Here is a 13549-nt window from a genome sequence, read left to right on the forward strand (position 1 = left end):
TCGACGCATAGCGTATTAATATGCCGCTGGGATTTCATTTGTAACATGAATTGTATTAGAAATTTATGGTATTTCAGAATGAAGAACATGTACTTCCAAATCAAGTAAGAAATTCACAGTAATATAATCTAATAAGATTACTATTTAGCTCAACCGTGTTTCACTTAATTTTGGTGGACACATGAACTATAGCTCCACCACAGAATGTGGTCTTAAACTTCGATGCATACTATAGAATCTAAGACATCCCTCGATCAGAATAACTCCATCGCCAATGCCAGTTCAACATGCATATGCATGCGAAGTGTTTTGACATGGTATGTATTATCATCCAAGACAACAAAACAACACGAGATAAATCCATAACCTCTCCGAAACAAGTACTCTTCAGAAAGCTTCAGGACAAAGAAAAGATAAATCAAGCAAAAAACTTCTGAACTGGGAACAGAGGACCAAGACAGTCTCAAATCCATCTCAATTGCGAAAAAGATTCACGAGATTAAACATACAACGAAGTAGAAACTCTAAATAAAACAAGTTGTTCGGCAAAATAGCTCAGGGTTCAGACTCAAACTGACAAAGAAAAACATAACATTAGTCTACTGCTGTCGAACTTCAACTTTTTTCTTATTCCAGAGCCTATCCAGGGCACTGTCAGCATCTCCCTGCAAAGATAACACAAGCAATGAATAAAGAGGAAAATGTTCAAGTAATTATCAGAGAATTGCCATAGATTACCTTGATTGGTAAGTTATGACAAATAACAGTAATATACAGCACAAAGTCTATCACGGTTAAGTAACTTGGCCACCCCAACTGCCAAGTTATATTTTGAATTATATGACAAGATTTAAGAAATGGCTATAATCCTACAAACTAACTAGAAGAGATGCAGCTTGCTCAACAAAACACAGTTCATCAGTAAAAGCTATCAAAAGTTTGGCATTTGGCATACCCCCACCTAACTTTTAAATAATACATTTTTACACTTGCTAATTGGACCCTACTGAAGTCAGTTTCAGATGCAAATGAGAGCAATTTGCTTTACAATTCTGATGTGATTAACCCTATTCAATCTGTACAACTTGCACTTCTAAAAGTTTGGTTCATATTATTAAAATCACAACGGTTATTAATCAAAAGGTTAAACATTTAAGTTTTGTTCAAAATTTTATCAAAATAATTCTAATAAATAGATATCTGAAAAACGTTTGTTTATATACACACTTATAAGGGAACTTTGTTTAGATTAACCCAGAAACATGCAGGAGAAAAAGTTTTAAAAACCAAGACATTTTTTGAAGGAAATGAAACAAAAATAGAGATTGATAAAAATTTACTTCAGGCTAAAACAATATACAAGATATTTTAGGAATAATTGTATTTCAACAGGAAGCATAGCATCATTGTGCATTATTTGGTCCCTACCAAAAAGAACTAAGAATTATATTGGATAATTAACTAGAAAAACAGTCTTATCCGGTCATGCAATGTAAAAATTAACAAGTGACCAAACTATAATATTCTTCTATTAGAAAGGAATTGAGAAAGTTATATAACAAAATTAAATATAAGTTATATAACAAAATTAAATATAAGTTATATAACAAAATTAAATATAAGTCGCTAATTTTCAGTAAGAGAATGGGATTTCCGACATCCTCAATTGACCTCCAACGAAGAAAAGTTACAAGGTCCTCGGTAGAAAGGATGGTCGAACGATAAATTCTTGCACAAGCTTTGAGCTAAAAGGAGGTTTCAAAGTTCCTCCTCCAAGCCTTCGATATGTGCTCAATGTTCTGATAGTTTTTACTTTTCAAATGAGAACTTTTTCTATAGCAAACTAACTGCAAAAGAAACATTAAAATACATACTCGATATAGCCTTGCCTTAGTTTGTAACAATAAACTAAAATCAAATAAACCATGCTTGTGAACTGAGTAATAAAAACAATCGCCCCTTGCAAGAGCTAGGAGTTGGAATAAAATGTAGACTAAATATAAAGAGGAGATTATTTTTACCGCCATAAAAAAAATCCAAGTTGGAGATATTAACAAAAAATTTCGCCCAGGATATGAATAATGTAACAAGCAATATATCAGGAACTTGAATTGAATCATTTTAGCAAAACAAAAAGTAATATAAAATGCAAAAAAGTTATTTCTAAAATTTGAATTGAATCATTTTAGTAAAACCAAAAAGTATTGTAAAGTGCAAAAAATTATTTCTAATGCATGCAAGACAGCTTCTTAGTCTAATAAACAAAACCAACAAATTCCATCACTAGAAAAATCATTGTTGATAGAAAAAAGAAAATGATAATATGGAAAAACAGTGGTGTTTTCACTAAAATTTAACGTAGTAAGTTGAAATCCTTAACCAAGGATGAAGAATACTTGGCTAGACTAATTGAGTAAAATAAGTAACAAGAAAGCAGTGAACTGACCCAAGTTAAATGGGAGCATGGAGGAATGTGGGGAGTAACAGAAGAAATTGAGAAAAATAAAGACTGCAAAACCCAAACTAAGAATCTTACAAACTTTTGTTAGTTCAATCAGCATTCTGGAAAAACAAAAGAAATCACAAGTTCTAAATGTGGATACAGCACCGATCATTTATATCCAATTCCAAAGAAATATTTTCAAAGGAAATTTTTGAAGTCCCTAAATTAAATATTTTTACATTAGAACAAACATTGACTGATGACTAACAATTCAACCCGATAAGGAACTGGCATTTAAGTTCATAAAACCTATTTTTCTGTAATGTAATCAGCTCTCTATCAGAGCCATTTCATACATAATGCAAGATCCCAATAAAAATTTTATTTTAATGTTTCACAATATCAACGTCAATGCATGTTCAATACTCTACCTCAACTAAATACAAAAAATCATTAGCAGAGCATTTTTAGGATTTTTCTATTATAAATCCATTCTTTTAGCAGGAATTACTTTTAAGTCCACCAGCTTTCAAAACTATTCATAAACCCAAAACACATAACCTGATTTTTAAACCCATATCCTAGTACATATTCTAGCAGTTCAGACCGATTTTTAAACCCATATTCTAGTACTTTAACTAATATTCTAGCACTTTACCAATACTTCATAGCAAGTTAACATAGCTTTTGGGATTAAAAATAAATCAGCTTGGGCGTTCTAGCCTTCTAGGTGCATGAATTGTTTTGGCAGTGAGTTGCTATAAAAATAAATCAGGGTAAAGAATGGGTTTAAAATTTAAAAAAAAAAACTCGCATTTTTAGTAACACGGTCAAGCATCTAACTCGTGAAACTAACTCAACAATCACAAATATCAATATCATTAAGCAAGTATCTAACTCGTGAACCAATAATCTCAATCTAACTTTAATCAAAATATATTTAAGGTTTATTAAATAAAACAATACCTGAGCTCTGATGAAGCCAGATAGAGCAAAAGTTGAGAACTGGCCGGTGTAGATCCCGTTCTCATCAACGTGCCCAATGTTGATCTGCACTGCAGCGTGATCCTTGGCAGTGATCAACCGATTCGTCGCAGAACTGCAAATAAAAAAAAAATCAACAAAAAATCACCCAAAAAAACAGAAAATGCATCAAAAAATAGAAGAAGAAGAAGAAAGAAATCAATACCATTTTCTCGGGACGTAGAGATCGACGACAGTTCCCTCCTCGTTCTGCATCTTGCTCTGGGTCTAAATCGCCGGTCGCAGTGCCTAGATTCAAGTTTCGGTTCAAATAATTAATCAAAAAAAATCGAAATTTCTCTGAAAATTAAACGAAATTGAGAGATCGGCCGGGTTTACGAGGGGATTACACAGAAGAGAGATGAAGCGCGAGGAGGGGGCAGTGGTGAACTTTGCCCTAACTTCTCGTGGCGCATTTATACGTGCAGTCTAGGGTTTAGTTAGAACTGGGCTGGACCTGAACTCTCTAGGCCCACCCGGCCCAAATATGTATGATAATGGGTCGGTTCTTGTGAGCACCTGGGCTGGAAAGTTCATATCCACAATTTAGTCATATTAAGGAAATAAGATTTTCTTGGCTTGAGTTTGAATCCCCAAGCAAAGAAAAAAGGGTCTGTAATTTTACTTGACTTACTTTGAAAATGACTAAATTTTCTGATGGGCAAATTGATCAAATCGGTATATTTTATTTACCCATGGTGGTAGGTTGGCATATGATTTTTTTTTTACCAAATTGGTATATTTTCTGAACTCCGGCGACAAACATGCCTTAAGTTTGGTCGGATCCAATTTTTTGGCCATTTTTCTCACGTGACTCCAATGTGACCGCAACGTGGACTCCATCGTGGCTGGAGTTAGTGGGAAGGAGTCGAGTGGTTTCTGTAGAAAACCCCAGAAGAAAAAAATTCCCCACATTCTCTTATTTCCCTCTCTCCCCCTTGAGCGTGAGAGCGTGATCATCCCCAAATTGCAGACAATCTAAGTGAATATCTTCCATCTACATTGAGGCCGAAGAGGTTATTAGGGTTATTTCATCGTCTTTGGCGCGACGGAAAAGGTGAGTGCAAAATTCCTAATTTTGAAACTAATTTCAGTAATTAGATGGTCATTGAGGACGACTAGGGTTATTTGATGGGTTGAAATTCATGGTTTAGTGTAAATTAGGGTTTTTGATTGTGATATTTTGCATATGGGTGTAAAAATCATGGTTAAAATAAGACATGGAGGAAATTTCCTGCTTGGCTGGGTGAAAGATTATGTTGGTGGTAGATTTGATGTTAGATTTTATAGATAAAGATGAACTGAATATAGAAAGACTGGTGGATGAGGTTAAAGCAGTTGGGTATAACAACTAGTACTAAGGTAGGAGGAGGTAGAGGAGGTAGAGAGAGGGAGAGGGAGAGGAAGAAGGAGAGGGGGTGCAAGTCAACTACGGATGCCAGAAGGGTTTGGTTTGTGGCAAGGAGAACAAGGGGAAATGACATTTAGAGAAAGTCAAAGTAAATATGATACAGTTGACAGCTAATGCACCATCCTCACAGAGTGCACCCTCTCAAAATTTGGCTATGTAATTAATGTTTAGTAGAATTTTGACCAGTTTCTTTATATCTAGAAATCTGAGTATTTTGTGTGCTATGTTACTGATCGGTTTATGTAAATTCTATTGTTGGGACAAAGTGATTAATGGTTACCTCTCTCTAGGCATGTAAATGTTTTCATCAGAAATTAATTTCATTGCAGAATCCATTAAACTTCAATCGTTTTACAATGAATTATACAACAAAATAAAAAAATTTATAATTTCTTAGAAAATAACACAAAAATCGTTTATCGACTTCTGCTTTTGTGGGACTTTGCCTTGTTAGACCCTATAGGGGGGTGATTAGGGTCTTATGCTAATCTAATCCGATTTTATGCTAATTAAAATTAATTAATAAGTTAATCTAATCCGATTTTATGCTAATTAAAATTAATTAATAAGTTATCCTAGCAAGTATGAAATACAACAAGATATATGAGCTAGGATAATAATAAGTTATCCTAGCAAGTATGAAATACAACAAGATATATGAGCTAGGATAAGCAATATGAACAATGACATATATCCTATATGATAAAAATATATGCAATGATATATAAACTAACACAAAGGTGAAATAAGCATAAACAAGATAGTGGATAAAATAAAATGAGCAATGCACAGTTGGCGATATAAGATAAATGCAAAAGCAAATGCGTCAATGACAAACTCAAACACACTTAATTGATCACGGAGTTCGGACCTTCCGTCCTACATCTCCGCTCCCTACTCCCGGTGAGAAATCCACTATCACAATCGGGTTTTCTACGCTCACCCGAATAACCTTTACACCTCACAAATGTCGGTTTTCAACGCTCACCGATCAACGTTCACAATCACTCACAATGTCGGTTTTTAACGCTCACCGATCAACGTTCACTCCTCACACTAAAGCACAATTATAATAATTGTTTATTCTCTAATATGGATAAGAACACAATAAAAGCTCACACTCAATTGTTACAACTCTCACCAACCCAAATATATTATGTATGAAAATACAATAAGCTCAATGTGGGTGTGTGTAAACAATGAGTGAAACAAGATCAACTAAACTCAAATGTAAATACTAGCTTAATAGAATTGATAATCAACAAGTAGTTATGAATAAAAGCAAGAATTGAGTTTAGAAAAACTTCTCTAGATGATAAGCGAGAGAGAGATTGATTGAAGCTCAATGAATTGATTTCCACTTCCTCTTATGGAATTCTTCAAAAACCAAACCCTTAAACAAACTTAAAACCAAACTTAAACTCTTTTAAAACCTGTTAAATTTTTTTTCTTCATAAAAATAGTTATGGCAAAGGGGTATATATAGGGTAGAAGAAAACAACTCAAAAAATCTCAAAAACCCACTAAAAACCAAAAACAGAAGTTACCGTTAAAGTTCAACGGTCGGATGCTACAGTAACAGAGGTCGACCATGAAGTTCATCAAAACTGAGAGAACGTGCAGAGAGTTTGACGGTCGACCGCACTGTAGCGCGGTCGACCGTGGGTACTGTAGCACTACATATCCAGTTTTATAAAATCAATTAAAAATAGTATATCAACTCCAAAAATTATAAAACTTTGAGGGAAGGTTCTAGACATGTAGAAGAACATGTTAGAGAAAGAATTTCTGAAAAATAATTTCTCATTTGAGAGAAATTAATGTTTGAATACAGATATATAATTTCTAAAAATCTGCTGACATACACGATTTTGTAAAATCAATTGGGTACAGTAAATCAACTCCAAAAATGGTAAAATTTTGAGAAAAGTTTATAAACATGTAGATAAACATTTCAAAGAAAGAATTTCTTAAATATCACTTCCCATTTGTGAAAACTCATCTGTTTTGTAAAAACATGCACGAACGAAAAACATGATTTTGTAAATTCAATTAAACGTAACAAATCAATTTCAAACTTGATGAAACTTTAGGAAATGTTTGCAAATGTGATTTTGAATTTCAAACTTGATGAAACTTTAGGAAATGTTTGCAAATGTGATTTTGAACATGTTACAAAAAAGAATTTTGCAATTTACATTTCCCAATTATGAAATCTCATTATTTTGCAAAATCGCATAAGTATGGACTTGTAAAAGCTTGATCTTGACAAAATGAGTTTAAACAAAGTTTTAAAAACTTTCCAATAGATTTATAAACTTGATAAAAGATATAAAATAATGTCGTTAAGTCTATAATCTAAAACGATGATAAACCAAACCAAACGTGTGTGTGTGTGATATTGAGCTTGAAGTATTAACACACATAATATATGCCCTAAACTAATTTACCCAAACTTGATTGGTCTTCAATATGCTTGACTTGATAATCTCGCGGATGAAGCTTGAACTTGATCTTTAACTTTGAATTGCAAGGCTTCACTCTACTATTCTGCCAACCTCCATTGGATATGATCGTTGAAGCTCTATTCCATTCATCCTCCAACACGTTATTTGCCTAGAATAAATACGAAAACACAAATACTAGACAAACAACATTAGATGTAAATTGTTTGCTAAATCACCATCAAAATAAGAAGGCCAACATGCCTGTGCCGGGAGTGTGTTGGCTCATGGACCACCGATTCACAGATTCTGATCGAATTGTGAAGGCTTTGGGTATTCTTCCTTCGTTTAGAAGCAAGAATAGTTTCAGTGAATATCTTATCGAAGTAAGATGAACACTCTTCTCAAGATCAAGTCAAAGCTTAGATCTTAAGAAACCTCCGAATTGTTGAAAGGAGATGAACTCTTGAAATTTTCCCAAGCCTTTTAAAAATCTCTGCCCAATTGCTCAAGTAATTGCCTCTCTGCTCTCTTGGATCTACTCTTTGAATCCGCTCCAAAAAATACTCAGCCCCCTTTTGTAACAGCTGTCCCACTACTTAAATACCATATTTTATGAGGTTAGTGGACCTATTTTCAGTTTGTAACTATCTCCCGACGTTTATGGTTGATCTTAAGCAGTTATGAAGCCAAAAAACCGTCAAAAAACGTGTTATAAGCAACTCTGTGGCCTAGACAGGGCTGTGTGTCACGCACTTCTGCGACAGTTTGTACTATCTTGGGTATTTTGGCTCTAACTCCCTCGTCCGATATCGGAATGAGATGATCCAAGATGCGTTAAAAAGCTGACGAATAGATCTACAAGTTTTGTTTTTTGAGCTTCTTTAGATTTGGTGTGAGACAGTCATAACTGTCTCGTAGTTCCAGGACAGTTGCGACTGTCTCGTATTTCCGAGACAGTTTGTGTTGTCTCAGGTATTTTGGCTCTAACTCCCTCATCCAATATCGGTATGAGATTATCCAAGATGCGTTGGAAAGCTGACAAAGAGATATACAACTTTTGCCTCTTCAGGTTTGGTGTGAGACAGTCATAACTATCTCGTAGTTCCGAGACAGTTGCGACTGTCTTGCACTTCCGAGACAGTTTGTGTTATCTCGGGTATTTTGGCTCTAACTCCCTCGTCCGATATCGGAATGAGATGATCCAAGATGCGTTGAAAAGCTGAAGAAGAGATATACAACTTTTGTCTTTTGAGATTCTTCAGATTTAGTGCGAGACAGTCATAACTGTCTCGTAGTTCCGAGACAGTTGCGACTGTCTCGCACTTCCGAGACAGTTTGTGTTATCTCGGGTATTTTGGGTCTAACTCCCTCGTCTGATATCGGAATGAGATGATCCAAAATACGTTAGAAATCTGATGAAGATATCTACAATTTTTATCTTTTAAACTTCTTCGGATTTAGTGCGAGACAGTCATAACTATCTCGTAGTTCCGAGACAGTTGCGATTGTCTCGCACTTTCGAGACAGTTTGTGTTATCTCGGGTATTTTGGCTCCAACTTCCTCGTCCGATATCGGAATGAGATGATCAAATATGTGTTGGAAAGCTCGCAAAGAGCTCTACAACCTTCTATAGACAATACACTGATGGAGTGGGCAAAACACACATGGTACTTCGCCCTTTTGTGGGCGAAGCACAACTCCTGGTTGAGTTGTTCCTTTATCGTTTAGCGTGTTTCACAGACTCATACGCTTCGCCAACTTACTTCATGTGCTTTTTAACTTATCTATAGTATTAGATGATCTCCTTTGACTCAGATAATCCTTCTTGACTCGGATAGTAACATTCATCGTCTTTTCTTCATCTCGAGCTGTGTGTGAGAACCTATAGGCAATTTTTTTATGCCTACAGTAACATGGTTTTAGGAACTTAATTACATTGGCAGATTGAAAGTTTATATGTCTACTTAATGCCGCTAGATTTATTGTTTGAATCAACCAGGCCATGTGCATTTGGGTCAAACAGGCACAATATTGCCTTTTATTATGAGCAACGTAATTTACTTAACTCATTGCGTTAAAACTTCAGATTACATCAACTTCATAACCAACTCAACTCACAAATTACAGTGTTTTAACCATATTACAACCACTTTCACATTATAACAATCTTCACATCATAACATACAAAATTAAACAGAGTGTAAACATTCCTAATAACAAAATAAATTTAATTGTCCTTTTTTCTTATGCAAACTTTGCATGCAATTCTAATCTTTCACTCATCAATTTCTCTACTTCTTCCAAACAAGTAGCAACCTCATGTTTAGACAATTCAACATCTTCTTTAAGCTTGTAAATGTGCTCATTGCATCCTCTTAGCTCATTTTTCACACCTTTGAAGCAACTCCTCCTTTAAAAGCAACGTATTCCTCAAAACATGGATCCCCTCACTTAAAAAGCGGAAACAATTGACATCCAACAATACACATTTGCCTGTCAATCCACTTCCAAATGCCACAACCGCCAGCCTATCATTACTCAAAAATCAAAGGAAATCATAACAAAAGAGATGCCAAAAAATAAATGCTTCTAAGTAAAAACTGCTATAATTACTGCTTCCAAATAAAACTTGCAATAAATGAGGAAGTTTCCAATACTAAACAGTTACAGATATAACTATTCAGTTTTACAATTTCTTACCAAGGGATGTGAACCGAAATTCCATGTCCCCATACAACTGCCTTATTCAGAACTATAAATACAACATGATCTGTATCGTTTTGCCTAAAACATCCATCATCTTTAAAAAGTAGAAGGTAAAAGAGGATATTTTCTTTCATTTAATAGCACAATAATGGACAACGTCTCTGCTTGGGGAAAGAATATAGATGGCATCGTTATCTCTTAATTTGAAGATAATGTTGAGGTAAATATGCCAATAATTACCTATTCTTTTGCTTCATATTTCATTACATGTTTATAATTAAATTCTCAGATGGAACAATTCCTCGACAATCAAGATAACTATGTCAACTATGAAAAGTTTTTGCTTGAACAATTATAAAATAACAACAAGAGGGTCATCGCAGAAGTGAAATTACTATGTCCCTGTTGCAATGGAGAAAAAGGATGGACCTACTGAGAACTGCTAGATCATGCTAAAGAATACTTTGAATGGAAGTCAACAAAAACAAACAAATGCAGGGTGAAACATGATGCACTGATGGAGTTCTTGCTTAATAATTTGGCAATCCTCAATAATATATGAACAATTTAATGTTCTACGTTTGAATTGGATAATATTAGGCTGCAATACGATGATTAATATATGAATAATGTATCGATTGAACTTTGTTTTGTAATATCTCTCTCTGTTCGCAAAATTCGTATTTAGCATGGATATTCTCATATCTCTCTCTCTCTCTCTCTCTCTCTCTCTCTCTCTATTTCAATAATTTATGAAATCCAAAATTAATTTTGCATGATGATTGTGGTATTTGTAGAACCTCCTTCCTGGATTTTCATCAGTTATAGAAGTAAAATATTCGCACTCCAAACCACAATTACAAACTTTCACCCCATATTGTTTTGCTAGATCATTCCATTGTCGTATAGCTTTTATCCCATTAAACCCTTGTTTGCTTCTTCCCATGCTCGTGCTTGACACTGATCTTGAGCGACAGCTTGAAGATGAAGAATTCATCACTAATTTAAATTTCACTGAACCTAACCCTAACCCCTAGGAGGAAGAAGAAGATGGAGTAAGACGAAGAAGAAGAAACTGGAGTAAGACGAAGAAGAAGGCGGAGGGATACGAAGGGAAGAAGACCAGAAAACCCCTAATCTGAGGAAAAACTCCCTTTCAAAGAAAATTATTCATCCCAACTACCATCACGCTGACATTGCGGCCACGTTGGAATCACGTGAGCCGTCACGTGAGAAAAATGGCCGAAAAATTACATCCGACTAAACTTAAGGCTTATTTGTTGTTGGAGTTCAGAAAATATACCAATGTGGTACCAGAAAAAATTATATGCCAACCTATCACTACGGATAAACAAAATATACCAATTTAGTCATTTTGCCTTTTTTGATGACGAAGTACATGTGTGTTATGTATCAACAAATAATAATAATAATAACAATACTTGCTAAATTATATTAAATTCAAGTTCAATTGGATCTAGATCCAGCTAGACCCGAATCCGACCCGGCCCAATCGTGTCTCTTCTCCCCGACGGCGAAGAAACTAAGAAATGGCGGACATTTCAAAGTCCCTCCCTTTCTCTCTCTACAAATTCATCAACTATTAGTTGTCTCCTTCAATCTCTCTCTCTCTCCAACCTAAGTTCTTCAGATCCGAGCTCTAGCCATGGAATCCGCCGTCGCTTTTAGATCTTTCAACGGTAAGTTACTCCGGCGATCTCGTTTATTTTATGCGATCTGTTAAAGTGTACTCTGATATAATGTCATTTGAGTTCCACATTATGAGGCTCATTAAGATTTCACCATCATGGGGAGAAAAAGGTTTTCTTTGTCCTCTTAGATTTCTTGTGATTTGATATTTTAGTGAGGAGGAGGAAAATCGATGGATAAATAAATTCTAAATTCAAAAAACCAATCTTCAGTAATCGACCCTCTAATTCTCCATAGTACAAATCGTATTAAACCAAAACATGAATTGTTGATTTGTCAACCAAAGCTCTATAAATATAAAGTTACTTTCTCAGCTGGAAACTCCAATGTCTTGTTGAAACTAGTGAGTGTCATGAAGAAAGAAACAAGAAACAATTCAATCTTTGAAACACATACATGCCTTTCTTTTGAGTTGTTGGTCGAAAAATTTTTAGGATGTAACAAAGCTCTAGATTAAGCAACTGACATTCTTGACTGAACTTTCCTCGATCTATAGACTTGAGATCATGTGAGACAAAACTTTTTCTTCTTTGCCTTATTCTGCAACTTCATTTTTTATGGAAGCTTGGATATGCAGTTGACATTTCCTGTCATAATTGATTGTTAGGTGCCTGTCAGCCTGTCGTACATGCACAAGCTTTTCCAGGGAAGCCCGCTTCTGTTCCTATTTTTAAGGATGCTTCAAGGAGGTGTTTATCTTTCCAAAGTCGATGTCAGAGGTTTGTTATCACTAAATCATCTAACCAGGCATCATTGTTGCCTTCTGTAAAGGCCACAGAGACTGCATCGGCAGTGACATCAAACGGTAACGGTGAACTAGCCTTCGTAATCATCCTGATTTCCATTTATTTTTCATCACGATATATAAACAGTAAACTGCATGTTTGTTCCAATAATATATCTCATGTGATATTATCAGGAAAGGACTGGAAGGTCGAAAAAACTTAGATCCCTTAAACTTTTGAGACTTTAGCAATTGAAGTCTTGGACTTCCTAGTTTACGTATAGAGCACTTCGCAAGTATAGATCCTTAGTTTTGTAAAAAGAAGACATGCATGTACTTTTCGATTTTACTGGAGAAATCTTTTACTTCTTGCGTGAATCGAAAAGTTTACTTGTGTACAGCTGAAATCATACCTTGAATCCATTCACAAAATGTAATGTCTAAGTACTACCGGGCACAAACAATAGACATGAATATCCAAGTAACAAAACTGTCTCTGTCTCTAAGTTCAATATACACATTTTCTTGGTCCAATTTATGATATGGTTGAAAGGAACAGAACAAAATTGGATTATAAGAGGTGAAAAAGAACATAAGTGGTATTGCACTATTTTCTTTCTGTCAATTCTCCATCTAGAAAACTCTATTTACACTATTGTTAAAAAGGATTGATGCCTAATTGACAATGTCTTGGACTGTTGTGGGTTAGTTTTTGAATGCCATGCATCTTTATTTCATATTATGATCATTGTTTTAAGATAGTTCTGTTTATGAATCTGTATGTATTATGCAAAAAATTTTATTTACGCAGGTGCCTTTTCAGAGAATGCTCCGCAAGGACTTGCACATGAGAAAAATGTTCAAAAATTAACATTTCCCAGTGGATTAAAGGTCCAATCTGTTCCCCTCTTTTTTTTAAGCGAGGCAACTTACTTGATTATGTGTTTGGTGCTGAAGATTTTTTTTATAGTTGAAGCTTTCATGCATAATGTTCTGTTTAACTTGTATGTAGAGTTAACAGATAAGCTGCACCTATGTTTTGAATTTCCAGTGCAGTTTCTTTATTCTTTTTTGTTTGAATTCT

General features: G+C 34.8%; 2 protein-coding genes across 3 annotated transcripts in view; one reads left to right on the plus strand and one right to left on the minus strand.

Annotated features, from left to right (window-relative positions):
• LOC109820354 (40S ribosomal protein S21) lies at positions 416-3906 on the minus strand. 2 transcript variants are annotated; one of them, XM_020386480.1, is made up of 4 exons: positions 3817-3906; positions 3633-3715; positions 3410-3542; positions 416-665 (listed from the first exon to the last, which is right to left on the minus strand). In XM_020386480.1, exons 2-4 carry the CDS (start codon positions 3680-3682, stop codon positions 600-602), a joined length of 249 nt encoding a protein of 82 aa, XP_020242069.1. In that variant the 5' UTR covers positions 3683-3715; positions 3817-3906; the 3' UTR covers positions 416-599. The 2 variants fall into 2 exon arrangements, with proteins under 2 accessions (XP_020242069.1, XP_020242070.1); XM_020386481.1 differs by having other exon boundaries at positions 3806-3867.
• Positions 11530-13549, plus strand: part of LOC109822049 (biotin carboxyl carrier protein of acetyl-CoA carboxylase-like) — a 10242-nt gene continuing 8222 nt past the window's right edge. Inside the window, exons 1-3 of the mRNA XM_020388210.1 lie at positions 11530-11731; positions 12349-12546; positions 13277-13356. Coding sequence (XP_020243799.1) covers positions 11698-11731; positions 12349-12546; positions 13277-13356 — 312 coding nt within the window. The 5' untranslated portion in view covers positions 11530-11697. The remainder of the gene's footprint in view (positions 11732-12348; positions 12547-13276; positions 13357-13549) is intronic.

Source organism: Asparagus officinalis, chromosome 8 (assembly GCF_001876935.1).
Source record: "Asparagus officinalis chromosome 8, Aspof.V1, whole genome shotgun sequence".
Classification (NCBI taxonomy): Eukaryota; Viridiplantae; Streptophyta; class Magnoliopsida; order Asparagales; family Asparagaceae; genus Asparagus; species Asparagus officinalis.

Bases quoted from the DNA above. Each gene is read 5' to 3' on its own strand.
- LOC109820354 (XM_020386480.1), bottom strand. From the start codon at position 3,682: ATGCAGAACGAGGAGGGAACTGTCGTCGATCTCTACGTCCCGAGAAAA. The intron at 3,543-3,632 runs GTATTGATTTCT...TTTTATTTGCAG, and splicing joins CTCTACGTCCCGAGAAAATG to TTCTGCGACGAATCGGTTGA. The intron at 666-3,409 runs GTATTGTTTTAT...TTATCTTTGCAG, and splicing joins CTGGCTTCATCAGAGCTCAG to GGAGATGCTGACAGTGCCCT.